Here is a 26946-nt window from a genome sequence, read left to right as displayed (position 1 = left end):
CCTGTTGTCAGCACAGAGCCCAACATCTGGCTGGATCCCACAAACCACATCATGACCTGAGCTGAAATTAAGAATTGGAGGCTTGGGGCGCCTGGGTGGCTCAGTTGGTTAAGTGTCCGACTTCAGCTCAGGTCACGATCTCGCGGTCCATGAGTTCGAGCCCAGCATCAGGCTCTGGGCTGATGGCTCAGAGCCTGGAGCCTGCTTCGGATTCTGTGTCTCCCTCTCTCTCTGCCCCTCCCCTCTCTCTCTGCCCCTCCCCCGTTCATGCTCTGTCTCTCTCTGTCTCAAAAATAAATAAAACGTTAAAAAAAAAAAAGAGTTGGAGGCTTAACTGACAGAGCCACCCAGGCACCCCTGAGTTGTTTTTTAAAAAAAATATATATGCATAAGTTGCTTTTTATGAAGTATTTCTAATGCATTTAATTTCATTTTCATAAAAATAAATTTTTCTCTCCCCACACTTACACTTTCTCACTATATATAATGTTTAATCACATTTTATCATTTCAAAGACAGGACAATCACTTGGAGATCAAACACAATCGCTGGCGGGGGGCAGGGGGCATCAATGAGAAAATACATAGGAAACAAATAGGTGAAACAAGTAATAAACAGAAAATAGTAACTAACACTTTCATAGAATTTACAAGGCATCCAGAACTGTTTTAAGAGCTTTACAAAAGCCGGGGCACCTGGGTGCCTCAGAGGGATGAGCGTCTGACTTGAGCTCAGGTCATGATCTCTCAGTTAGTGAGTTCAAGCCCCTTGTTGGGCTCACTGCTCTCAGCAGAGAGCCCACTTCAGATCCTCTGTCTCCCTCTCTCTGCTCCTTCCCCACTTGTGCTCTCTCAAAAACAAATAAAACATTTAAAAAAAAATAAGAGCTTTACAAAACCCATATAATCCTCACCACGGAAGTTCCATTATCATCTCCCATTTTCCTGATGAGGAGACTGAGGCACACAGAGGTCTTTTTTTTTTTTTTTTTTTTTTTTTTGCTAAAAGTATTCTTAAGCAACAAATGTTTAAGACATCTTTTACCAAAATGTTTCTAAGATATATTACCAGCACCTGCCTTTCTTTTACAAAGTCTATTGAACATAATGTAACCTGTCTTTGAAATGGTGTAACTAATAAAAACGGGCTGATGAAAATGTAACGTGCCTTCCTTTTCGGGTTTCACAGAAAGCATTCCTTTTCGTTCTCAGGGAAACCATAGAAGTGAATTTAGCTCAAGACATCTGTGTGAGGCGAGAGGGGACTTAATTGTTCATTTCCACCCTTTCCTTGGGGGTGAGGGTGACCTTAGCAACGAACCAAAAGCTGAGAACTGATAGTCTCTGTGGAAGCTTTTTCTTTAAAATTGGAGTCATCAGACCCTTCTCTGAAGATCCCTGTTAAAAGTGACTATGCCCTCCCATAAATACCAACAGCATTGTGGTAGTAACTGTGTGTAGTAAACGGTAACTGCACGTACAAACTGCCTCCATATCCTTCTCTCCTCCCCCCACTCCCCCCCGCCTTTTTTCATTTTATCCTTGCAACTTCCCTGAGTCTGAATGTTGGGCAATGTCATTCCCCTTCCACAGATAAGGAGAGATTTGGAGAGGTAAATGGGTATTGCAGGGACACAAGCCCAGAAAAATGATAGACCATACACTAGAACTCACACCTCTTCCAATGGTTACAAACGGCAAAAGAGGGGCCAAGAGGGTTCAGGAGTTGGAAAACCCTTCACTGGCTTCATCTGTTGGTGAATTTTTGCACCAAAAGGCTTCACTTAAACATTAATAATAAAATGGATCTTTCTACATCCAAGTCAGCACAAAACCATTTGTGGGGAGTGAGGTTTATTTCCTTGCTTACGTTTCTTCTTTGTAATTTCATCTTAAATATAACCGTCCATGCGGAGCGAAGGGTAGAATACGCAAATTACCATTTCTATTGCTTTCATGGTTTCATGGGTTGAATTGCGGCATTAAACAGAAGTATGATCAGTAGTTGGGGGTGGGAAGAAAGGTCTGGTGTGGGTCAGAGACCTATAGGCATTGCGGTTGGAGCCTCCGGGTCTCCCTTGAATAGCAATTTGATGAGAATAACATCAGACCATAGGGTTTAACTCCTGGCCCCTGGTAGGAAGGAGGGTTGGGGAAGAGCCAGCTCCACCACACAATGCCCAAGAGGGCATTGACTTGGGCCTTGACTTTGGGCCTCCGAATCTCCGTCAAACAAAAAACCCTACACGTCCTAGGGGTCTCAGCTCGGAGTCTGACCCCAGGTTTCGCTGGGACAAAACGGTCCCCGCCTGGGTGAGAACGAGATCTTCTGGGGCCACGCCCTCCTTTGGGGCAGCGGGGGGCGGTGCCAACTAAACCCGCGAGTGAACCGCCCTAACTAGTTTGTCCCTGCGGCCGTCTCGTAGGCGACGCCCCGGCGCCCGGAGTCCTCCCCGCCTCCCATTGCCATGGCTGCCAGTGGCGGCGTCGCTCCTGCCGGCGAAGGTCTGCGTTACGCCGAGTATTCGCCGCCGGCGACCAAAAGGGCCGATGCGGACATCGACCACGGACTGGTGAGTCCCGCCGGCCGTTCCCGCCCGTCTCCGGGCCTGCCTGCTGGCACCCCGCGGACTCCTGTAGGCCGTGCGTCACTCCTCACCCCTCTCTCACTTCCGACGGTGGTAGTCCCGGCGTTCACGTCCTTGTCCCACCCCCTCTTTCGTGCGCCGAGCTGTGCTCCGTGCCGGGCGTGGACGAGTAGGCGTGTGTAGTCTCTGTTCCCTCAAGGAGCTTACAGTCTTGCGGGGAGATAGACCAGGAGACAGGCAGTTGCAGATACCGCGTGATAAGTACGGTAGGATGGATTCGCCGATCACCCATCATCCTAGGTAGGATGGATTCACCTATCGCCTAGAGTGGACCCCACTCCAGCTTGCGGGGGTAAGGGGTGAAGTCAGAGGAGGCTTTTTGGAGAAAGACGGTTAAAAACTAAGATCTGAAGAATGAGTGGCAGATACTCAGCGAAAGGAAGAGGAAAAAGTGTTTCAGGCACCGGTAGTAGTGTCTACAGAGTCGTAAGCCAGAGAAACAGGGCCCAGTTGGAAATTGCAAGTGGTTTCTTCAGGCTAAAATGCAGAGCTGGGAAAAGTAAGTGTCCAGTAGAAGCGTAATGCAAGCCACATACAGATCTTTAAGTTTTCTGTAGCCATTTTTAAAACGTGAAAAACAGGTGAAGTTAATTTAATTATCTTTTTAATGTTTATTTTTGAGAGAGAGAGAGCGGGGGAGGGGCAGAGAGAGAGGGAGACACAGAATCAGAAGTAGGCTCAAGGCTCTGAGCTGTCAACACAGAGCCTGATACGGGGCTCGAACTCACAAACCGGGAGATCATGACCTGAGCGGAAGTCGGATGTTTAACCGACTGAGCTACCCAGGTGCCCCAGGTGAATTTAGTTTTAACAATGTATTTTATTTAGCCCCGTGTATCCACGTTGATATTTTGACATGTAATCAATATAAAATTGTTGAGGTATTTTTTATTTGTATCCTTTTTTTATTGTACCAAGTCGTTGAAATCCAGTGTGTGTTTTACACTAATGGCACATCTTACCTGAGACTAGCCACATTTCAAGCGCTCAGCCACATGTAGCTAGTGGCTACATTATTAATCTGTGCAGTTGCCAGATATAAGTGGGGGCTAGAACATGCGAAGTATCTGATAAAACACGTGAACAAGTTAGGATATCCTGAGGGCAGTGATACCATTTTGATGAGCTTTAAGCAGAGAAGTGACAGGTTTGGCTGTTGTAAAGTTCTCTCAGGCTTTGTGTAAGAAGAGTGGAAGAAGTCTAGAAACATGGCTGTTTTGTTTCTTTTTCACGTGGCATTCCATGCTGTGCCAGCCTGCTGTGATGTAGACCTTGCCTTTAGATGCACAGCACTTAACTATCCCATACCCTTTGTTGACTACTGTACTGTGACATTTTTTATGTTGACCTGTCGTTTTCCGGTATTTTTCTAAGTTTCCTAAGAGCAGGGACTGGGGATTTTCTTCTAGTAACCGCTCACTTTGTGGGCACTCAGTTATCCTTACTTGATTAACTGATACATTTCTGGAGCGGTCAGATTGGGCTTGCCTGGGAAGGTTTCCGGAAGCAATGTGTTTTCATTCAACAGACACTTCTTGAATACTGCTAGGTACCAGTTATTATTCTAAGGCCTTGGGATAGGTGAGTAAACAAAACAGGTGAAAGTTTGAAGTAGTAAGCTCTGAGCTCTTGCTTGTTTGAGTCATTTCATACCACAACCTTGGGAGGAAGGTTCTTTTTCTCATTTAAGAAATGAGGAGATTCAGAAAGTGGTAAGTAGGGGCGCCTGGGTGGCTCAGTTGGTTAAGCGTCCGACTTCAGCTCAGGTCATGATCTCACGGTTTGTGAGTTCGAGTCCCGCGTCGGGCTTTGTGCTGACAGCTCAGAGCCTGGAGCCCGCTTCAGATTCTGTGTCTGCCCCTCCCGTGCTCATGCTTTGTCTCTCTCTGTCTCAAAAATAAATAAAAACATTAAAAAAAAAAGTGGTAACTTACCCAGGATCATTGTCATAATAAGTAAGGGGCAGACCTAGGATTCCCTCTACCCTTCCACCGTGACTTGCTGACTTCTTAGAAATAAGGCTTTTTGAGGGTAATATTCAGTCTGTGATGTAGACCGGGTAAGTTCTTAGGTAGAGGAATCTCTTTATGGAGAATTGTAGAAATCTCAGTACTGGACCGACTTGCAACGCAGTTGGCAGCTCTGGTATCTTGAAGATAGAAGTAATATTGGTGATCTTTCACATCTGTAGGTACTTCATTTGGAAGAGGGTATGTGTAGAATTTAAGATATCAGTTAGATGTCTTCAGTAGTCCAGGCACATGAAGGCTAAAGTGTGGGCCAGTGATTCTGAAGTGATTCCTGTCCTACCTAGTGCCCCCTTTTTTATAATAAATATTTTGTAAAGTCTCCTGTAATATCCTAAAATGATCATCATAGACAATGAAATATACTCATAAAAATAACTTTTAAAAGTCAACGCAGTGCAGGGCACCTGGGTGGCTCAGTTGATTAAGTGGCGTCTGACTCTTGTTTTCAGATTAGGTCATGATTGCACGGGTTCATGAGATCAAGCCCCGCGTGGACTCTGCACTGACATCACAGAGCCTGCTTGGGATTCGGTCTTCGCTCTCTCTCCCTCCTTCCCTCCCTCCCCCTCTCTCAAAATAAATCAATTAAAAAAAAAAAAACAACCAATGTAGTGCTTTAACTGAAACATAAAGGTGAAATATTTTATTAGAAAATAGCAGGTTTGCTATTTAGGTATGTAAATGCTCAGACATGATTATATTAGAAGATAAAATGAAGTAATCAATTGCTGGCATATTGCAAAGACTCACTATGAATGTGACAACTATAAATGCAGACTGATTTCACATGCATTCTGGCATTTCAGATACCGTAAGGGCCATCATCATTGACAAACTGATTTTTCCCAAATTTGTTAACAATGTTTGGTAAAATTTTGAACACAACAAAGTGGATACTTCCCTCAATTTACATAAATAATAGTTGCACTTCTGAAAAATTTGGTCTTCTTTTAAATAGCACAAAAATGGGGCGCCTGGGTGGCTCAGTCGGTTGAGCCTCCGACTTCGGCTCAGGTCACAATCTCGCGGTCCGTGAGTTCCAGCCCCGCGTCGGGCCCTGGGCTGATGGCTCAGAGCCTGGAGCCTGCTTCTGATTCTGTGTCTCCCTCTCTCTCTGCCCCTCCCCCGTTCATGCTCTGTCTCTCTCTGTCCCAATAAATAAATAAACGTTAAAAAAAAAATTTTTAAATAGCACAAAAATGATATGTTTTATATATACTATATTATAAAAGTTTAGACTAAGATGATCATAAATAAACTTTCCACCTACTTAATGCCCAGCAGATCTTTTAAAATCCTGAGGGATGCAGACAGTTCTCTGTTATACAGGGTTGTCTTACACATTTTAGGACTTCTAGGATGAATAGTTCCCCATCCACCAAATACCCTCCGTCCTATCCAAATGATTGTGACAACCAAAAGGTCCTCACAGATTTTCAAAATGTCCCTAAGGATCTGTTCTGCTTCTGTTGGAATCATTGGCCCAGGTAATGACCAATGATGTGTTCGAAGATAAGAGAACTGATAGTAATAATTTTGGGAGAGCTTGGAAGTACTGAAAGTGATGGGAAGCTGACAAAGAGTAAGTGTTAGGAAAAAAGAAACAACCCAGGAGTGGGACATATGGGTAATCTTAGGAAATAAAATAGTAAAAAATAAAATATCAAGGAGTTGAAGAAGAAATTTTTTACATTGTTTCTTAAAAAGATCCAATTTATTTTAAAGTTGTTGAAATATACTAAAGCAGCTGTAGTTGTTAAATAACTCTTTCTCAGGTAAACTTCCCTTTAGAGACTAGGAATTAATGTGCAATAACCAGTTTAGGAGATTAAAAAGATAGAAACACAGGCAAAAATACCCGTGTCATACCTTGAATAAAATAGTAGCTTAAAATTAATTCTTTAATAGAGGTCATGGTCAGATTTTGCTTTGTAGCAAAACTGATTCTTATGAAAAAGTAGAGAAGAAACTTGAATGTTAGGAAGAGAATATTACCAGTTTTTAAAGCATTTTGAAAAAAACCCGGTTTGTATGAAATGATAGCCTTCAGTTTTCAGTACTTTCCCAAAAAGTGTAACTCCTAGTGTTAGTAGCATAGTGTAACATGTAATTAGCCACATACACATTTCAGTATAGGCCAGCTTGGAAATGAAAACCTATCAAACATGTAAGTCATTAACTACTTACTACCAAAACAAGTCACTTCTAGTATTTTTCATTGCAATTTGATTTAAAATGTTTACCTTGAAGCTTCCCTTTGAAGAAATCACATGACTTACATATTGTATATCCATATTTTTAATTTTATCTGATTTTTTCCCTCACTGTTATCATAAGCAGAGGTTAACTTTATATGATAAGAGGAGGCTGAAATCTAAGCTCCATGGGCAGGGACTTTGCTTGCTGTCTGTGTTTTTCCAGCATTTATAATGGTGCCTGATATGTGATAAGCTTTCCAAAAAGAAATTGCTGAATGAATAAATGTTATTCTGGAATGGGAAGGAATGAGAACTATTCTCTCAGTGAATGGAGTTAATAAGAATTTCCACTTGTCTCACCACTGAGTCCTACAAACAAAAATACAAACTTCAGCTGCCTAAAATGTAGCTTATTATGTTCTCTCCCCATACGAGCTGATTCTCTTCTTTCCCCTATCGTGAACAATGCCATTATCACTTCTGGTTTCTTCTCTATCTCCAGGTTTCTTCTGTTAGTCCGTTATCCTGATCTCTGATTTCTTTCTCTGACCTTGCCACTGCTATTCTGTTAGTCTTTATCATCTCTCCCCTGGCCTATTGTAATAGCCTTTAAAAAGCAGTCCTCTTGGCTTCTGGTACTTTATCCTTTTGAAACTTCACACTGCCATCAGTTATTTTTATAACCTTTTTATAAGTGTACCATGGTCCAAACTTTCCTCAGGGTGGTATACAGGGCTTTCTATCAACTGACCCCCGAACAACTTACCCCAACCCTATTTTCCATTCCCCACACTGCACTGTACCCTGTGCTCTGACTTTACTTGGTGTGGTTTTCTCCTCTGTCTGAAATTCTTTGCCTGGCAAACTCCTGTTCATTTTGTGAGACTCAGGTTACTGATGTGAAGCCTTGCCTGACTCAAGTTCCCTCTCCCTAGTAATGTTTCCTCTTGTGTACTTCCTCAGAAAGTTGTACAGTTTTTTGAAATATTTCATATATCAAAATTATTCATCGTTGGGGTGCTAGGGTGGCTCAGTCAGTTAAGCATCCGACTCTTGATTTCGGCTCAGGTCATGACCTTACAGTTTGAGTTCAAGCCCTGTGTCGGACTCTATGCTGACAGTGCAGAGCCTGCTTGGGATTCTCTCTCTCCCTCTCTTTCTATGCCCCTTCTCTCTGCATGTGCACTCTCTCTCTCAAAATACATAAATAAACTTTAAAAAGTTACTCATCTTTGTATAAGCACCCAGGCTGTGAAGTCTTCTGAGCAAGAACTTTTTTATGCTTCTGTGATTGCACTGTAATTGACCCAGGGTAGTCACTTAATTGTTTATTAAATGAACAGCTATTAACTTTATTACTGTTGAGTGACTTAAAAATGAATGTTTGATTCTGACATTGATGAATGTGTTTTTTCTGTAGGATTTCTCCTTTATGTTAGCCTCTGAGGAAGAACAGGAGTCTTTGTGTTACTTAGCACCGGGCCTGGTGCATGCTGAGTAAATGTTTGTATATGTATATGGTAAATGCTAAATAAATATTTGTGGTATGAGTGAATAGTCTCCATCTTTACTCTCTGCATCTCCAGTTCTGCCTCTTTCTGAGGCAGAATGATTTTTTTCCTTCTTAATTTCCCACTGGTACAGCTATTGTCTATCTTGAACTTAAGTGTTATAGTCTCCATAGAAATTTCAGCATTTTATAACACTTTCAGGCAACTTATATTTATTGAGAAGGTTATTTACTGCTTATGCTGTTTTGGAAGAATAAAATGCCTTAGGGAATTAGTAAACAAATTTGATGCTCTTTTTCCCCTCCCCCAGCAGTGGCAGTTGTGATGGAGTGAGCTGTTTTCCCAATTTTCAGAAATACTTGGATTCATAGTAGTGGAACATTTAAATTTTTTGGTTTGTTTGGTTTTTTTGTTTGTTTTTTTTCTGCTGAAGATTTGAAATTAGGTGACAGTAAAAGATACCAGACTTGACCCACTTGTTGATTTGCTGGTATTTAAATAGTGCTTCTCCTTTTTGAAATATGCCTTTTAAACTAAGATTAGATAGCCTTCATAGGCAGGGACCAAGTTTTAAGGATCCTCATTCTCTCAGCTCTCAACATAGTACCAGTAACCTGGTTACTGCTCCATAAATTTTTATTGAATGTTTAAATTAGCAATTGAATGAAAACAACTGGATAGGAAAAAAATAGAAGATGAGAGAAATGTTTTATAGAATTATGAACTGATAGCCCTAAGGAATAAAAAAGAATAAGATAAATGAGACTCTCTTGTTTCACTTTTTAATGGTAAAGAGAGGGCTAAAATATAAGTAATAGTATGTGTAGTCAGAGTATACATAATACTCTGACTTCTGATGTGCTTTTCTAGGTTTTGGTAATTTTACTGCTTATTAACCTCCAATAACACAGTCTCCAACTCTGTTTTTAAAGTTTGTCAATTCAGTTTAATTAAAAAAATTTTGGGGGCACCTGGGTTGCTCAGTCGGTTAAGCGTCCGACTTCAGCTCAGGTCACGATCTTGCCATCCGTGAGTTTGAGCCCCGCATCGGGCTCTGGGCTGATGGCTCAGAGGCTGGAGCCTGCTTCCGATTCTGTGTCTCCCTCTCTCTCTGCCCCTCCCCCGTTCATGCTCTGTCTCTCTCTGTCTCAAAAATAAATAAACGTTAAAAAAAATTTTTTTTGAACACCAAATATATGGAAGCTATATACTAGATGTCTGTGGGGAGGATGTGGATAAACCAGGATTGCCACTCTCAAGGACAGATGTCAGCAAATTTATTTTGTAGAGGGCTAAATAGTATTTTAGGCTTTGCAGGCCATAGGGTCTCTACTACACTACCGAACTCTGCCATTGTAAAGCAAAAAGTAGCCATAGATAATCCATAAATGTGGCTGTATTCCAAAAAAAACTATTCCAATAAAACTTTATTTTATTTATCCAACAAAATAGTTGGAGGGCCGCATTTGGCCTGTGGGCTTTAAGTTTGCCTGTCACTGCTCGAGAAGGTAAATTGGATCAAATTTAAATACCTAATGCAAGACCGATTCTATTAAGTGCTGTCCTACTTTAAAACTCCTAGAAGAGAAAACATGGGCAGCAATTTCTTTGATATTGGCCTTAGCAACATGTTTTAGATATGTCTCTTCGGGCAAGAGAGACAAAAGCAAAGCTACCTAAATGTGAGATACGGAGTCCCATTTTATTAGGTAAAGTACTGAGGCTAAGTGCTGTCTGTAGTAAGTACAAAGATGAATCAAACATGGGTTTCTCCTCAAGAGCCTTGAAAAATATCTCATTTTTCAAGAGAAGCTAGAAAGAGAGAAAACCAACTGTAGCTTATATTAAGGGGGGAAAAATAAGGGAAAATATGTTGGGATAAGATTGTGGATATACCTGAGTGGCAGGTTAAGGCACGAGTACCTTATCTATAGGCTGTTGCAGTTTTGTAGGAGCTGTGTGATCAGTAGTGGGCTTCACGAAGATAAAGCCTAGGGCATTGTTCAAGAAGGGTAGAGGATAGAGAAGCAGAAGAGGGCAAGACCAGTTAAGATTGTATTACAGTGGATAGTCCTCTGGAGTCTAGAAGCCGTAATGGCAGCTGTAATAGTGGTGGTAGCTAAATGTTTTGTACCAGGTATTAGGCTAGTTCTTTAAATGCATGAACCAATTTAGTGCATGTAATAACCCTGTGAAACGTAGATACTGTTATAATCCCCCAGTGGTGGATGAACGAATCAAAGCTTAAAGCAGTGAAATAATTTGCCCAGGGCCACACAGTTGATGTGTGGATGAGCTCCAAAGGTGTTCTGCTTTATTTTCTTTTCTTTTTAAGGTTTATTTATTTTTGAGAGAGAGCCAGAGCATGAGCAGGAGGGGGGCAGAGAGCGAGGGAGACACAGAATCCAAAGCAGTCTCCAGGCTCTGAGCTGTCAGCACCGAGCCCAACATGAGGCTCGAACTCAGGAGCTGCAAGATCGTGACATGAGCCGAAGTCGGTCGCTTAACCAACTGAGCCACCCAGGCACCCCGGAATTCTGCTTTCTCTACTCTGCTTTTACTCAAAATATATTCCATCCCCATTGTCCTTCAACCTGTCTGTGTCCTCAAGGTCTAACTAGGAAAACAGACATATTTAAATTATGTAAAACAAAGGAAATGGAATGTAGAGTTGGTTTTACAGGTGAAGAGTTGTTGAGAAGATGGGATTGTGAGGCAGTGCAGAGGCTGAGAACAGGAAAAAGCCACTAGCGCTCTCCGGCTGCAGGGTCAAAAGGAAGAGGTGTTTTCATAACCACTGTTCTGTAACTAGACCGTGGGGGTCTGTGCAGGAGGGAGCTGGAGCCTCGGGACACGGCTGCTGCGAGAGCTGCTGCTACAAGGCAGAGGAAAGGGGAGAAATACCGTGGACTCCCCTTTTTTCCCACCCTCCTGTCTCCCACCATTGAGCCCCATTCATCAGACTCAACTGGAGCCGGGTGACACAGGAGCCTGCAGGACTCAGCTGTCCTCCCAAAAGAACAGAGTAGGGAAAAGCCGGGAAATGGAACAGTGAATGCAAACAGGTCTGGGACCAACACACTCACTTTTATCTATTTTCAGCTGTAAGGTGATTTGAATTTCACAGATGTGAGAAATTTGAAAGCATAGTCTCCTACAAGCAGTGTTACCAAACACTAGTTTATAAATGGATAAACTAGTCCACAGGTCTATGTAACTCACAGCGTAAGACAGAGTATTTCAGGAACTCCATTTTCACTGTCTTATGTGCTCTGAATGTTATCTAAATGCTGTTAGGGATTCAATAAACATTATTAGCTCTCGTGAAAATCTAATCACATACAACATTTTTTTTCTTTTAAAATTAGATGTTTTTTCAACTACAGTTTTAGATTTACAGAAAAGTGAGAAGAGAGCACACAGAATATCCATGTACCCACACTCAGTTTCCCCTTTTAACATCTTGTGTTAGTATGGTACATTTCTTATAATTAACAAGCCATTGTTGCTTCATACATTATTAACCAGAGTCCCTACTTTATTCAGAATCTCTTGGTTTTTACCTACAGCCCTTCTAATGTATTCCAGGATCTCATCCAGGAGATCACATTACATGTAGTTTTCATGTCTCTTTTGGCTCCTCTTGGCCGACAGTTTCTCAGACTTGCCTTGTTTTTGATGCGCCTGACAGATTTGAGGAATGCTATTCCGACATTTTGTAGTGCCCCTCCACTGGAATTTGTCCATATGGAAGGCACGTACTAGAAACATGATTTCTCACTATTTAGGTTCTCCTTGAACTCATCTGATGACGTAGCATTTGTCTGGTTTCTCCACTGTAAAGTTAGCTGTTTTTTCCCCTTTCCCTTCCCCTACTGGACTTTTTGAAAGGAAGTCACTATGTATGGCCTACATTTAAGGAGTAGGGAGTTATGCTTCCCCTCCTTGAGGGTGGAGTTCTTTATGAAAGTACTTGGTATTTTTCTGCACAGGAGATTTGTCTCTTCTCCCCCATTTATTTATTTATTCCATCATGTATTTATATTGGCCTGGATTCATGGATATTTATACTTTGGGTTAGAACAGTATTGTTTATTTTGTTGTTTAAATTATTCTTCCTTCGGCCTTGGTATCTCTTTCAGTTGGTTCCCATATACCTTTGACATACCCCATTATTGTGGAGTTTTTTTGAGCACTTCCTTACTTCTGGCCCTATAAGGCGTTCTAGGCTTATTTTGTATATTTCTTGCTCCTGTCCTAGAATCAGCCATTTCTCTAAGAAGCCTTGTGTGTATAACATTTTATCTCATGGGAAACTTCATTCTGGATCACAACTCTGGATCCTAATAGTTTCATTTTTATCCTCTTACCCAACTTGTGCCCATTTTCCTTATCTTCCTCTTGTGTAGCTGATGAAGTATGATAGTAAAAGATTTCCTTGTCTTGGAGTAAGTGGCTTTGCTTTTAGTCCACTGGAGAATGTGGCATTTCTCCTACAGCTTCAGCAATGCACTTTTTTGCTTTGTTGGTGTGGCTTTATTTTTGTTTTTCAATATCTGCCGACAGAGAGTGTCAGGGGATTGTGAAATCAGAGAGAGAGAGAGAGAGAGAGGGAGAGAGAGATTCATCAATTGTTCTGTATTTATCATTATATTTCAAGTTTGTTATAGTTTTACCAGGTCAGTGAACAGAAGTGCCTATGTCCAGGGATATGGTACAATATCACATATTCCTCTAAGTAATTTATTATGGTCTTCCAGAGAATAATTCCACTTCCTTCTGGTATCTCTGGAATTTCACAATAACTATCATCACCATCACAACTGAAAAAATAGTTTTGGGGGTGCCTGGGTGGCTCAGTCGGTTAAAACGTCCGACTTCTGCTCAGGTCATACTCTCCTGGTTTGTTAGTTCGAGCCCACATCCGACTTCTGCTGTCAGCGCATGGCCCACTTTGGATCTTCTGTCCTCCTCTCTCTACCCCTTCCCCCGTCGTGCTGTCTCTCTCCCTCAAAAATAAATAAACATTAAAAAATTAGTTTTGTATAGCAGGCATATAGAACTGAGGAGATAAGAACTAAGCCAGCCATGAAATCAGTTACAGATGGTACTACAAACAGCACTTTTCCCCTACATACAATGATGTTACAGTTTTATTCACCAAAAACTTTATTACTATGTAGTATTTAATAATATTTCTAAATATATGGTTTTTGTAAAATTAGTAGATTTTTAAAGAGTAGATTTATTTTTTTTTCTTTTTAGAGAGAGAGAACATGAGCAGGGGAGAGGGACAGAGGGAGGGAGAGAGAGAGAGAGAATCTTTTATTTTTATTTATTTTTTTATTTTAAAGAGACAGCATGCAAGTAGGGGAGAGGGGCAGATGGAGAGAGAGAATCTTAAGCAGGCTCCACACTCAGCATGGAGTCTGATGCAGGGCTCGATCCTACAACCCTGCAATCATGACCTGAGCTGAAATCAAGAGTCAGACACTCAACTGACACCCCTTTTCCAATGTGTGGCTTGAACTCATGACCCTGAGATCAAGACCTGAGCTGAGATCAAGAGTCGGACGCTTAAGCGACTGAGCCACCCAGGCACCCCTGTGAAGAATTTTAAATAGAGGTTTTAAAAAAGGCTCTGAATTGATACCCAGTTTGTATATTCCTTTAACTGATTCAGGGTAGCCCGTTTCAGCCTTTCCCTCCATTCTAGAAAACTTGTACTATTCTATTTAAACTACATGGAATATCATGTAGTTTAGAACTGTTGACTCATTCATTCTCATTTCTAAGTGTCAACACATCTATTTCTTTTTTTTAAATTTTTAAAAAAAATATTTATTTTTGAGAGAGAGAGACAGACAGAGACAGAGAGAGAGAGAGAGAGAGAGAGAAGGGTAGGGGCAGAGAGAGAGGGAGACACAGAATCTGAAGCAGGCTCCAGGCTCTGAGCTGTCAGCACAGAGCCCAATGCAGGGCTTGAACTCAAAAACCGTGAGATCATGACCTGAGCTAAAGTTGGATGCTTAACCAACTGAGCCACCCAGGTGCCCCTAACACATCTATTTCTGATACTAAAGTTGTCTGTATTGGTATCATAGAGTTTTTGACTCTGAGATTTTGTAGAGGATTACTTTTTCACTTTTGGGGGCGCCTGGGCATCCGACTTCAGCTCAGGTTGTGATCTCATATTTCGTGAGTTTGAGCCCTGTGTTGGGCTCTGTGCTAACAGCTCAGAGCCTGGAGCCTGCTTCGGATTCTGTGTCTCCCTCTCTCTCTGTCCCCACCCCCCCCACTCACACTCTGTCTCTCTCTCTCAAAAATAAACATTAAAAATAAATAAAGGAGTTGTTTTTTTTTTTTTTAATTCACTTTTGGCCAGTACAAGTTTTTTCCAGATTTGTTTGCCCCAAAACACTGCCTCTTAATCTTTTCAAATGTAAGTTCTTTTATAAAATGAAAAATTTCATACCTGTCTCCTCCTGCTTCCATAATATTAGTAATATTTTCTATTTTTATTCATTGCATGTATGAAAAGAAGATAAAACTGTATGATATGCATGAATGTACTGACTGCATGATGTGCATGCAAATGGTTAAGGAGGAAGTAAACTAACAGTTAATGTCTGCTAAGTGCCAAACACTGTGATTACATTGTCCCATTTCTCATCATAACCCTGTGAAGTTAGATGCTACTTTTCTTACATATAAGAAAACCGAGGACCAAAGAGTTCTCAAGGTCATATAGCTAGTAAGTGGCAGGACTAGAATATGAAACCAATTTTCACTTTGGGAGTCCTTGACTTTTTCACTAAATTATATTGCTGCTTCATCATTTAGATATCGGAAATTGATGAAATCCAACTCTAAGAAATGATTTATAGCCCTGATATTTGTGGTAATTTTCAGAGTCTTCAGATGCTTCAAGATAGTTTAAAATTCTTAAACCTTGAAGCAGAGTTAATTTTATCTCACCTTAACTCAGAAAGGAAGAAAAGAATACTGTGTAATGAAATTTAAGCTGTGAGTATTACCACTCTAAGAAATTGTTGCCTAAAGTAAAATAGGTTCTTGTAAGGGAGTAAAAGTAGCTTTTAGAAAGTGGCACGATTTGCCAAGCAAGAAGAATAAACAAAGCTACAGAGTGTTGCAAGTAAGGTGTACATCAGGTGTAATCTAAGGGAGTTTAGGGAGTACTTGCCCAGGGCCTCTAAAGTCAGTGTAATAAAAGCTTGTAGGAGTACATGATAGAGAAGAGGCCAGCTGGAGATTCAGCAAGATCATTTTTATCCTCAGGGTGCAAACTTAAGTGCAAGGATAAAAAGGGAGATGCCAGAGATCATTGCATTTGTTTTTATTGGAGAGTGCCAGGAAGAATTTGTTTTTAAAGTTTATTTGTAAGTAGATAGGTCAGTGCATGTTTCACATATGCACTAATTTATTTAATTATCCCCTGTTGTTGGGTATTCTAATTGTTTCCAACTTTTTATATTATGAATAGTGCAGTTATAAATATTCTCATATATAAGTTTTTATGCACCTCTCTGATTATTTTCTTAGTGTAATTTTTTCTAATTGTAGTTAGCCTAGTGTCTTGCATATATTTAAGGCTGTTGATTCCTATGCTGAAATTACTTTCAAGACAGATTGTCCCAATTTGCATTCCCAGCATCAGTTCATGAGATTGTTCATTGAGTTACTCCCTCAACAACTTGTAAGACTTTCAGTTGTTGGCTAAATTGTGTGCCTTTCATTAGTACTGGTCTTTATACTGAAAGAATGACAGAGTGCCACATGTTCCCATCCAGAAGAAAAGTTGAAGGAAATATGAGTAATTCCACTTATTTGCTTATTGAAGTGGTCAGTTTTATCTGCTTCCATACTTAAAAACTGAATGATTTTATATTAAATGTGAGAGTATTGAAAATACAACTTATTGGGAGTGGGTGAGGGAATATAAAATTTTGTGAAAAAATAGGGAATTATGAGGAGTAAGGGCATCAAGAACTGGTGCTAGAATCTAGTTTGGCATGAAATAATTAAATGACATTATGTTCTCTAGGTCATTAAAAAACTAATAAATAGGATAAGACATTATAAGGTGTTTGTGAATGGGTGTTGAAGTCAGATAGGGATGTTTCATTGCCTATGAGCTCACAATGGAAAGATTGATGAATTATTATAATCTTTTAAAAGAGCATGGCAATAATTTAATTTTTTTTAATGTTTATTATTTTTGGGAGAAATAGAGAGACAGAGTGCAAACAGGAGAGGGGCAGAGAGAAAGGGAGACACAGAATCCGAAGCAGGCTTCAGGCTCAGAGTTATCAGCACAGAGCCCAAAGCGGGGCTCGAACCCATGAAACACGAGCCGAAGTTGGATGCTTAACCGACTGCGCCACCCAGGTGCCCCATTTAAAAAAAAATTTTTTTTGGGGTGCCTGGGTGGCGCAGTCGGTTAAGCGTCCGACTTCAGCCAGGTCACGATCTCGCGGTCCGGGAGTTCGAGCCCCGCGTCGGGCTCTGGGCTGATGGCTCAGAGCCTGGAGCCTGTTTCCGATTCTGTGTCTCCCTCTCTCTCTGCCCCTCCCCCGTTCATGCTCTGTCTCTCTCTGTCCCCCAAAAAATAAATAAACGTTAAAAAAAAAAAATTTAAAAAAAATTTTTTTTAATGTTTATTATTTATTTTTGAGAGAAATAGAGTGCAAGCAGGAGAGGGCATGGCAATAATTTTGAATTGTTGCTTGAAGACATAGGGTCTGGTCTGGAATTAGGATACTTGTATTTTAGCCCAGGTGAAGACACTAATGACCAATGCTAAACCTTGGACAAGGAATGTCACTTTTTAGGACATCAGTGTCTTCCTCTATAAAATGTGGGTTTTTCTATGTAATTCCTTTCAGCTCTATGATTGTGACATTGACTTACTGTATTAGTCAGAAACGACAACAAAACATTGGACACCCTATGGAAGCTGTTGGAAATAAAGCAAAACAGAAACATATCTTTTTGTATAAAAGTATGGTGTCTCTATATCTAGAATAATTTGTGTATTTCTGCTTGTACCTTTTAAAACAGTCAAATAGAAATGGAAATTTTCCAGGGGTGCCTGGGTGGCTCAGTGAGTAAAGTGTCCGACTTCGGCTCAGGTCATGATCTTACAGTTTGTGGGTTTGAGCCCCATATCAGGTTCTGGGCTGACAGCTCAGAGCCTGGAAGCTGCTTCAGATTCTGTGTTTTCTCTCTCTCTGCCCATCTCCCGCTTGTGCTCTGTCTCTCTTGCTCTCAAAAATAAATAATAAACATGAAAAAAACATTTTTATTTTTTCCTTTTTTAATGTTTGTTTGTTTGTTTGTTTGTTTATTTATTTATTTTCAATATATGAAATGTATTGTCAAATTGGTTTCCATACAACACCCAGTGCTCATCTCAAAAGATGCCCTCCTCAGTACCCATTACCCACCCTCCCCTCCCTCCCACCCCCCATCAACCCTCAGTTTGTTCTCAGTTGAAAAAAACATTTTTAAAGAGAAATGGAAACTTTCCAGAAAGAGATGTATTGAGGGGAGAAGTATGTATTGAGTGTGGAGGTGTGGGGAAGGGAAAGCTCATTTGAAGAAAGGCGAAATTTGTTTAGAACTGTAATTCAAGGATAGTTTAGAACTCTTAATTCAGGACATCACTGGACATGGAAATAATTTAATAAAAGTACAGTAATAAAATGGTAAAGGATATCCATTGGGTAAAAAAGTCTCTGTCCTTCAAATTTTAGAACTGAGGATACTCCTTAAACATAAAAGAGATCAATTTAGGGCCAGCAAATTAAATAGCAGTGATGAACAAGTTAAAGTAACTCTTAGACCTAAATGAACCTTGAAGTGCTCAGAAGACCCAGCTTTTGAGAAGAGGTATATCTGAAGCTTCAGATCAAAGAACACATTTCAGAAGTTGTATTTATAGATTTGATGTGTTTAACATCAAGAGCTACAAAGGAAGAATACAGAGCCTATGATAGTTATTACTTTTTAATAGGTATTTTCCAAATGCTGTGGTTATTTTTCAGTATCATTCTGAGTTAGCTTTCTGATCAGAATTTTGCTTCAAAAATCTTGTCTGTTTTTGGTCTGTCTGCTTAATCTTGAGATGATTCCATATTGTTACATAGATGGAAGGTTGACTTTATGTTTTATGAGTTGTCTGATCTAATCTGTTTAAAATATTCCATAGGTAACTAGTCTAATCTGTATTTAACATTTTATAGATATTTAATATATTCTATAGATGATCCCTGCCCTCTATCACACATACACATTCACTTGGGATGACCAAAGGTCACAATGAGTTAAGGGCAGAACCCTAGTCAGAAGTCAGGTTTCCCAGCTTCTAACCTTTATTTTGTCCCTATACTTTCCCTTTTTCCTCTTTGGCCTAACCTTGACTGTGTCCTTCAGCTTTATCTGGACTCTTCTCAGAAGCCATCTATTGCCCAGAAGCAGAGTACTCAATCAGCTGGCCATCTGTCTGTCTAACCATCTGTCCCCATATACATCCATCCTGTCAACTAACTACTAGCTTATGGGCTAACCCATACTATATTTTGGGAATATAAAGATGAATAAAGCCTCCTTTTTGCTCTCTAGAGGCTCATGATTTAGTAAGGGAGACAATTCTGGGATCACAATGGAGAAGTAAACTGGGAGATAGAGAGGTGGTATTGATGTTGGAATAGGGGAGATTCCAATGACATTGATTTCTTTCATATTTGAGAGTTTACTTGATCTTGCTGCCTGTCTAGAGTAGTTCCATTTTTCTTCTTTCCTGTTTAGTAGCTGAAAAGCCATGTTCGCAACACTCTTCTCTGTTAGGGATAAGGATTGATCATATCACCTTTTCGTGAAGGGTGGTGACATAGAAGGGCAGGGACTAGTGGAGTCAGTGAGGGTAGTGGGGATATGACTCAGTTACCTCTGCTCCCTTGCTCACAGCCAGCAGCTTCAGAGGAGAGAGAACTCATTTTGATAAAAAGTGCTGTGTTCCGGATACAGGGTTGGGACCAGCTCCTACGGAAAATGTGTAAGAGTAGGTACAGGTTTCTTATTGGCAGCCTCTGTCAAATATCTGCAAAAGCCCTCTTTCAGCCTCTCAATTCCATTGCTCCCTACTACATCAATGAAAATGAAATAAAGATATTAAAATGAAGTCTTCCCCTCTCAAGTTATATCTAGTGTTAAAGTGAAAGTTTTCACAAAATTTCTAATTCCAATTACTATATGATTATAATTTTATACGCATAGAATAGTTTTTAGTTAGTGCATCCTTGTTCCAAAATTTACTGATGAACTGTGTTAACACTAGCAAAGTATGTGTACTAGATTATTCTTAGCGCTCTGGTTATCTCAGTATAATTGTATAAAGCGGTGGATCTTAACTTCGATGTTCCCACATATTAATATAGCAACACGAGAAAATGGATGGGGTTTACAACCATGTGCTTTTGCAAGTAGCCTAGAGCATGCTTTATATGTGGTCCATAATCTGACTTAAAATCTGAGCCTAAGAATGGAAGTGTCCTATGCGTCAACTTTTGAGAATCATTGACAACTAGTATTAGCATACCTTTATTGTCCAAGAAGTATTTCTAGCTAAAAATCTAGTAAGTTTTAAAAGGAATTAAATATACTTATGGATAAATAAAATAATGAAAGCAAACTAGTAAAATTTGAAGGCATGCATGGTTTAAGATTGTGAATCAGTTTGTAACCTTTGTGAGGTCATCTTACTGATCTGTTTCTCTATCCCTACTGCAGTGTCTGGTCTGTAGTAGGCACCCAGATTAAATGTTTAAATGTTGATTTAATTAGTGAATAATATATGAATCAAGGGCATATGCCTAAAAGCTGTATTTTCTGGTCCTAAAGCAGAAATCTGTATCAGTCAGGATTTTCCAGAAAAAAGAACCAAGTAGTATGTATTATTTATCTATTTATTTATTTTGATGATTTGGCTTAAATAGTTATGTGGACTGGCAAGTCTAAAATTTGTAGGGCGGGCCTGCAGGCTGGAAGCTTTCAGACAGCAGCTTATTCTTGAGGCAGAATTTCTGCTTCCTTAGGGAAACCTCAGTTTTGTTCTTAGTGCCTTTCAGCTGATTGTGTGAGGCCCACCAATATTATCAAAGATAAATTTCTTTAAAGATAATATGCACTAGCCGCAGGTATGAAATACCTACACAATAGTGTTTAAATGACTGACGTAGCCAAATGGGCATATGAAATGAACCATTACAGTGTCTTTAGGTTTAAGGACATGAAACCAAATGTACAGCCTGGTTTGGCAAACCTGTGATGAGCCCAGGAGCTCTTTGTGCTCTCTGAGGCATCCAGGGCTAGGTTGATACTGGGGCAGGATTTTGACAAGCTATGTTGAATGTGAACAAAGAAAGCTGCTTATCTTATTAGGAAAAGGGGAGATAAGGTTTACATCAGTGGGTCACTGAAGAAATGCAAACTAGTACTTTAAGACTATTCTTAAGAAATCACTATTTACAGCAAGGATTTCAGTTTGGGGATTTTAATTATATTAGAAAGTGGAGAAATACTCAATTGGGCCATGCCTGAGTTTTGTTTCTTAACTGTGTTTGACTTTTGGCTTTGTTTTGTTTTATTTTGCTTTGTTTTTGTTTTGCCCTTTTATTTACTGTCTAGTCTTGTATAAATTAATGCTTGTCTATAGTTAAAAATAAATTGAGTGACTTAAAATTTTTTTAATGTTTTTATTTTATTTATTTTTAACGTTTATTTATTTTTGAGACAGAGAGAGACAGAGCATGAATGGGGAAGGGTCAGAGAGAGAGGGAGACACAGAATCTGAAACAGGCTCCAGGTTTTGAGCTGTCAGCACAGAGCCCGACGCGGGGCTTGAACTCACGGACCACGAGATCATGACCTGAGCCAAAGTCGGACACTCAACTGACTGAGCCACCCAGGCACCCCAAAATATGTTTTTATTTGAGTTTTGAGAGAGAGAGAGAGAGAGGAAAGGAGGGTCATAGAGAGAGGGAGACACAGAATCTGAAGCAGGCTCCAGGCTCTGAGCTCTCAGCACAGAGCCGGATGCGGGTCTCGAACCCATGAACCGCGAGATCATGACCTGAGCTGAAGTGGGATGCTTAACCAACTGAGCCACCCATGCGCCCCTCAAGTGACCTTAAAGAGGAGGAAATACAGATGTAGTCAGTTTTGCCTTCACTTTTTACGTAATTTAAGATTTTCAGGGGAATTGGTATTTTGAGAGAGGTTCAAGTGTGTTTGTTTTTGGCAATGGCTGGTAAAGGCAGGTAGATTAATGTGGACTAGTCCAATTTAGATATGATAGTCTGTGAAATTCATGCCAGCTTGAAGATTTTAGGGAAGGGTAATTGTAAAAATTATCTTCCTAGTGTCATTTTATCATGTCTGACATTTTTTCTTGAATGTCAATTCTCTTCCTCTCTTTCTTTTGATCTGAATGTGTAATACTTTTCTTTCCCAAATTCTGCTGATTTGCCAGCAGTCTTTCTTGTTTCCTCTCTTTTTTCTTTTCCATTTACGTTGTCTAAATTCAAAGAGCTTTCTTTGTAGAAATTGAACCAAATAATAAGGCAGCATAAAACTCCGAGTTCAGCAGAAAGTGATTTGCTTGTGATTAACCCTTGAGAATTGAGAGTCACTGCAAGATAACAAAGAAAGAGTGTTTTTTGATACAACTTGCTCATTCTTCTTTTCCAATCGTAGACGAGACCTTTTTTTTTCCTCTCCAGTTGTTGTGAATTCACATACTGCTTTGGTTGGGCCTTATGTATTATACTTATCATGGCATGGCTTTAGAAAAATAAGTACCAAAAGAGAGCTTATGGTCTCCCTTTCCTCTGACTGCAGTCCTGTCACAGACTTTACTCTCAGCAAAAAGGGAACTCATTTTCCAGTTGTTTAAGGCACATAACCTTGACATCTCTTCTTACCCCCCAGCTTTATTGAGGTATAATTGACACATAAAAATTGTTTACATGTAAGGTATACATGCAATTTGATACACATTGTGAAATGATTACCACAATCAAACTAATTAACACATACATCACCTCACATTGTGTGTGCGGATATGTCTGGTGAGACACTCAAAGACCTACTCTTAGCAAAGTCAAGTGTAAAACTTAACTCATCTTATAACTAAAAATTTGACCAACATCACCCCCATTTCTCCTACCCCCAGCCTGGCAATCACTGTTCTACTCTGCTTCAGTGAGATCTTACAGTTTTGTCTTTCTGTGTCTGGCTTATTTCACTTTGCATAATGCCCTTAAGGCCCATCCACGTTGTTGCAAATGTTAGAATTTCCTTCTTTTTTGTGGGTGAATAATATCCCTTGTATATATACATATTTTCTTTATCCATTCATCTGTCAGTAGACACAGTCTCTCAACAAATCTTAATGCCTTTATCTTGAAAGTATATCCAGAATCTGACCCCCCCCCCCATCACTAATCACTTTGATCCCAGCTACCATTATCTCTTGGATTATTTTAATAGGCTCCTAACGCATCTCCATACCTATGGCTTTGAGATTCTATTCTTAACATGACAACTAGTGGTCATTTTACAGTTCTAACTAAGATAATGTTAGGCCTCTTCTCAAAACAATCAAGTCTCCTATCACTCAGAGAGAAGTTAAAGTTTTTATGTTGATCCTTAAGGCCTGACATGAGCTGTTCCCCATGTTATCTTCTGATCTCATTACCTTTTTCCTCCCACTTCTGCTCTGTGTACCCTGGCCTTCTGGGTATTCCTCAGACACACTAGGTATATCCCTGCTTTGGGGCCTTCAAACTTGTTCCACCTGCCCAGTGATCTATCTTCCTTAAATAATGGCATGGCTTCTTGACTTCCTTCAGTTTTATTTTTGTTTTTTTTTCCAAAAATCACGTTTTCAGTGAATCTTTCCCTGCTTATTCTATCTAAATTTGCTGTTCTCAGTATATAAATACACATCCTTGTCTTTACCTGCTTAATATTCTCCATAGCACATAACACTTTCTATTGTCTCTTTTCCTGATTTATATTGTTTAATGTCTATTTCTTGTGCTAAAATGTAGCTTCAGAAGGATAAGGATTTTGTCTGATAAATCATCAGGACTTAGAATTGTGACTGGCATATAATATCGTAGGCACTCACTGAGTATTTATTGAAATCAGTCAACCAGTCAGAGATGAGAGATGGCCTCCAAACAGCTACTTGAAAAATATCTAACTCTTTTATTGGGAGTTTCTTTATTTTTCTTTGTATAACAACTCAATCATTTCTTCATGTTTTCCTATATGGACCTGTGGATTATCTTCACTTACGTAATGAAATTTACTGACGTACGACTTTTTACTTCATTTTCTTGGTCATCCATGAGACTTTTGGATATGTATTTATCTGGTCCAGGATGTTTAGAGACATGATTATGTGTTATTTTCTTAATTAAATGTGACTGTCCTTGTCCATTATATTTTCCTATTTTGAATAAAATTCTATTCAGTAGCAGACACCAATGTAGTACACAAATCATACAAACTCCAAAAGGCATCTGGATAGTGGGGAGCCTTCTTAAGGTCATTTTTATCTCATTATACAAGTTTTTGAAAACCTATTATGTACTGGATACTTCGTCAGATTTTGGAAATGCAAAGAGATAAATAGTCCCTACTTCCAGAAAGCTCACCTTTTAGGAGTGGTTGAAGTAGACAGATAAAACCATTATTAATAATGTATCATGTATTATAATAGATCTGTTAAATACCGTGAGAGCACTAGTGAGGGCACTAAAGAGGTTTGCTTGGGTGAGGAGGTGAATGGGGAGAGCTTCATTGGGAGATGACTTAAAGCTATTTGTTGAGGAATAAGTAGGGATTTTACAGGTGGACTGAGCAGAGAGGAATAGAAAGGAGTAAAAATAAAGAAGGACTAGCAGAGATCTGCTATTGTTTGCACAGTGTGCTGGTCATTTTTTATAATCTTGTCTCATAAATCATTTTGACCATCCTATGATGTAGGCATTCACATTGCCATTTTATTGATGAGGAAATGGGCCCAGACAGATCAGCTTAGGGTAACAGAACTGGTAAATGTTGGTTTGGATTTTGAACCTGATTAACTTTGAAGCCCATGTTTATCTATACATTCAGGAGTGGAATGTATGGATAATCAGGGTGGAAGACTGAGAGAGTTCATACTTGCTGCATGGATGAAAAACATGAATGAAGTCTTATATAAAAAGTAAATATTTAGAATAGTAAAGGCAAAGAGGAATGGTATGAATTTGGGTTGAGGATGATGATGATACTGAACAGATTTGAAGGTCAGCAGACATCAGAAGCCATAATTTTCTACTGATGCCATTTAGTGTGAACATAAAACTTTTCTTCAGCCAGACTTAGCAGTCTAGGGAAAAGATTGTCTATGGTAACTCTCTAACCATTTTGAAACCAATCAATGATTTCATTGAGAAGTTACCATTCATTGGTTTCTGCATATGCTATTATGCATATGCCTGGACATTTTAAAATTTAAAATATTCATACTTTGTGTATGGTCAAAGGTAATGCTTTATGAAAAGTGAAAACCGCTTTGTGGCATTTTTCACAGATATAATCTAAAATTGTCATGAATTTTTAAGACTTAATTAAATACCATTGGCCAATATCACATACATTTGTTATGTGTATACATATAGTCTTTGTTTTCCATGGTGACCATAATGAAATTGTTAAGAGCTGAATTTCCAAATTTGGTGCAAGTAGAATATTTTCTGTTTTCCTTATATATAGACCACTGTTCCCAAACACTAGTCTGGACCGGTTGTAAAGAATTAGTTGGTGGAATTTTTAACTGATTTGTAACTGATTTCTTTCTTAGGTGAACATTTGCCCCCCCAAGTTTTAATTTAAATTCCAGTTAGTTAACAGATGGTGTAATATTAGTTTCAGGTGTAGATTTTAGTGATTCATCACTTACATACAACACCTGGTGCTCATCACAAGTGCCGTCCTTAATCCCCATCACCTATTTAACCCATCCCCTTGCTCATCTCCCTTCCAGTAACCCTCAGTTTGTTCTGTATAGTTAACAGTCTGTTTCTTGGTTTGCCTCTCTCCTTTCCCATGTTCATTTTTTAAAAAGTTTGTTTGTTTGTTTGTTTTTTGAGAAGGCATGAGTGCACAATCAGGGGAGGGGCAGAGAGAGAGCGGGAGACTCAGAATCCAAAGCAGGCTCAGCACAGAGCTGTCAACACAGAGCCTGACACTGGGCTCACACTCAGGAACCGGGAGATCATGACTTGAGCCGAAGTAGATGCTTAACTGACTGAGCCATCCAGGTGCTCACTGCCCAGATTCATTCGTTTTTTTTCTTAAATTCCACATAAGTTAAATTATATGGTATTTGTATTTCTTATATGTGCACATTTTTATAGAAAGATCAGCTTCTTTAAGTATGTGCTAGCCTAATTTTGTACAGAAAAGAAAAATGTATCTAAGAATTTATTTAGATCTTCTGAATACCTAGAAAATAATAGCTGCTTTTCAAACCCATATACATCTGAATCTTCAGAGAAAATGTTTCAAAACTAAAACTTGCACAAGGCGGCTTTGTGGATATTTCTAAAAACAATAACAAAAATCCTTGTATAGCATCCATATTTACCATCTTATCTCTCCTATGTATGTATGACACCTGTGAAAGTTGTAGCTAAGTCAGAGTACAGTTGTATACACATATTTCTTTTCAGTTTTTTATTTTATTTTATTTTTTATTTTTATTTTTTAAAAAAATTTTTAACGTTTATTTTTGAGACAGAGAGAGACAGAGCATGAATGGGGAGGTTCAGAGAGAAGGAAACACAGAATCTGAAACAGGCTCCAGGCTCCGAGCTGTCAGCACAGAGCCTGATGTGGGGCTCGAACTCATGGACTGTGAGATCATGACCTGAGCCAAAGTCGGCCACTTAACCGACTGAGCCACCCAGGTGCCCCAGTTTTTTATTTTATTGTTTAAGTTTACTTATTTTGAGAGAGAGAGACAGCACAAGCTGGGAAGAGGCAGAGAGAGAGAGGATCCCAGGCAGGTTCCCACTCAGCGCAGAGCCCCATGTGGGGCTCGAACTCACGAACCGTGAGATCATGACCTGAGCCAAAATCAAGAGTCGGATGCTCAATCGACTGAGACACCCAGGTGCCCCTACACATCTTTCTTTTTAAAGAACACTGCCTGATTTCTTCTATTTTCAGCACCTATTGTAATTTTCCTAAGTCAAAGAAATAACATTTCTCTAGTTTTCTGTGAAACCACAGATGTACCATGTCTAGTCGCATGAGCAATTTTAGACATTTAACCTGGTTATTGCCTAGTTGTTAGAAAATGACTGTCTTTGTGGTAGTAATGCTGTGCCTCATTCACCATTTTGCTTTTAAATTGTCTTTTCAGTGTCGTTTTTGTTGTTCTGTTACTGGCAATTTAGTTTTAAAGAATCATTATTTAA

The 26946-nt window shown here is 39.6% G+C and overlaps 1 protein-coding gene across 1 annotated transcript in view; it reads left to right on the top strand.

Moving 5' to 3' along the window:
• The first annotated feature begins 2414 nt into the window (after window positions 1–2414).
• Window positions 2415–26946, top strand: part of DNAJC15 (DnaJ heat shock protein family (Hsp40) member C15) — a 70136-nt gene continuing 45604 nt past the window's right edge. Inside the window, exon 1 of the mRNA XM_027064905.2 lies at window positions 2415–2572. Within this exon, the coding sequence (XP_026920706.1) occupies window positions 2468–2572 (105 nt within the window). The 5' untranslated portion in view covers window positions 2415–2467. The remainder of the gene's footprint in view (window positions 2573–26946) is intronic.

Source organism: Acinonyx jubatus, chromosome A1, assembly GCF_027475565.1.
Source record: "Acinonyx jubatus isolate Ajub_Pintada_27869175 chromosome A1, VMU_Ajub_asm_v1.0, whole genome shotgun sequence".
NCBI classification, from domain to species: Eukaryota; Metazoa; Chordata; class Mammalia; order Carnivora; family Felidae; genus Acinonyx; species Acinonyx jubatus.
The sequence above is the reverse complement of the archived record's forward strand: the minus strand, read 5'-3'. Positions and strand labels throughout refer to the sequence as shown.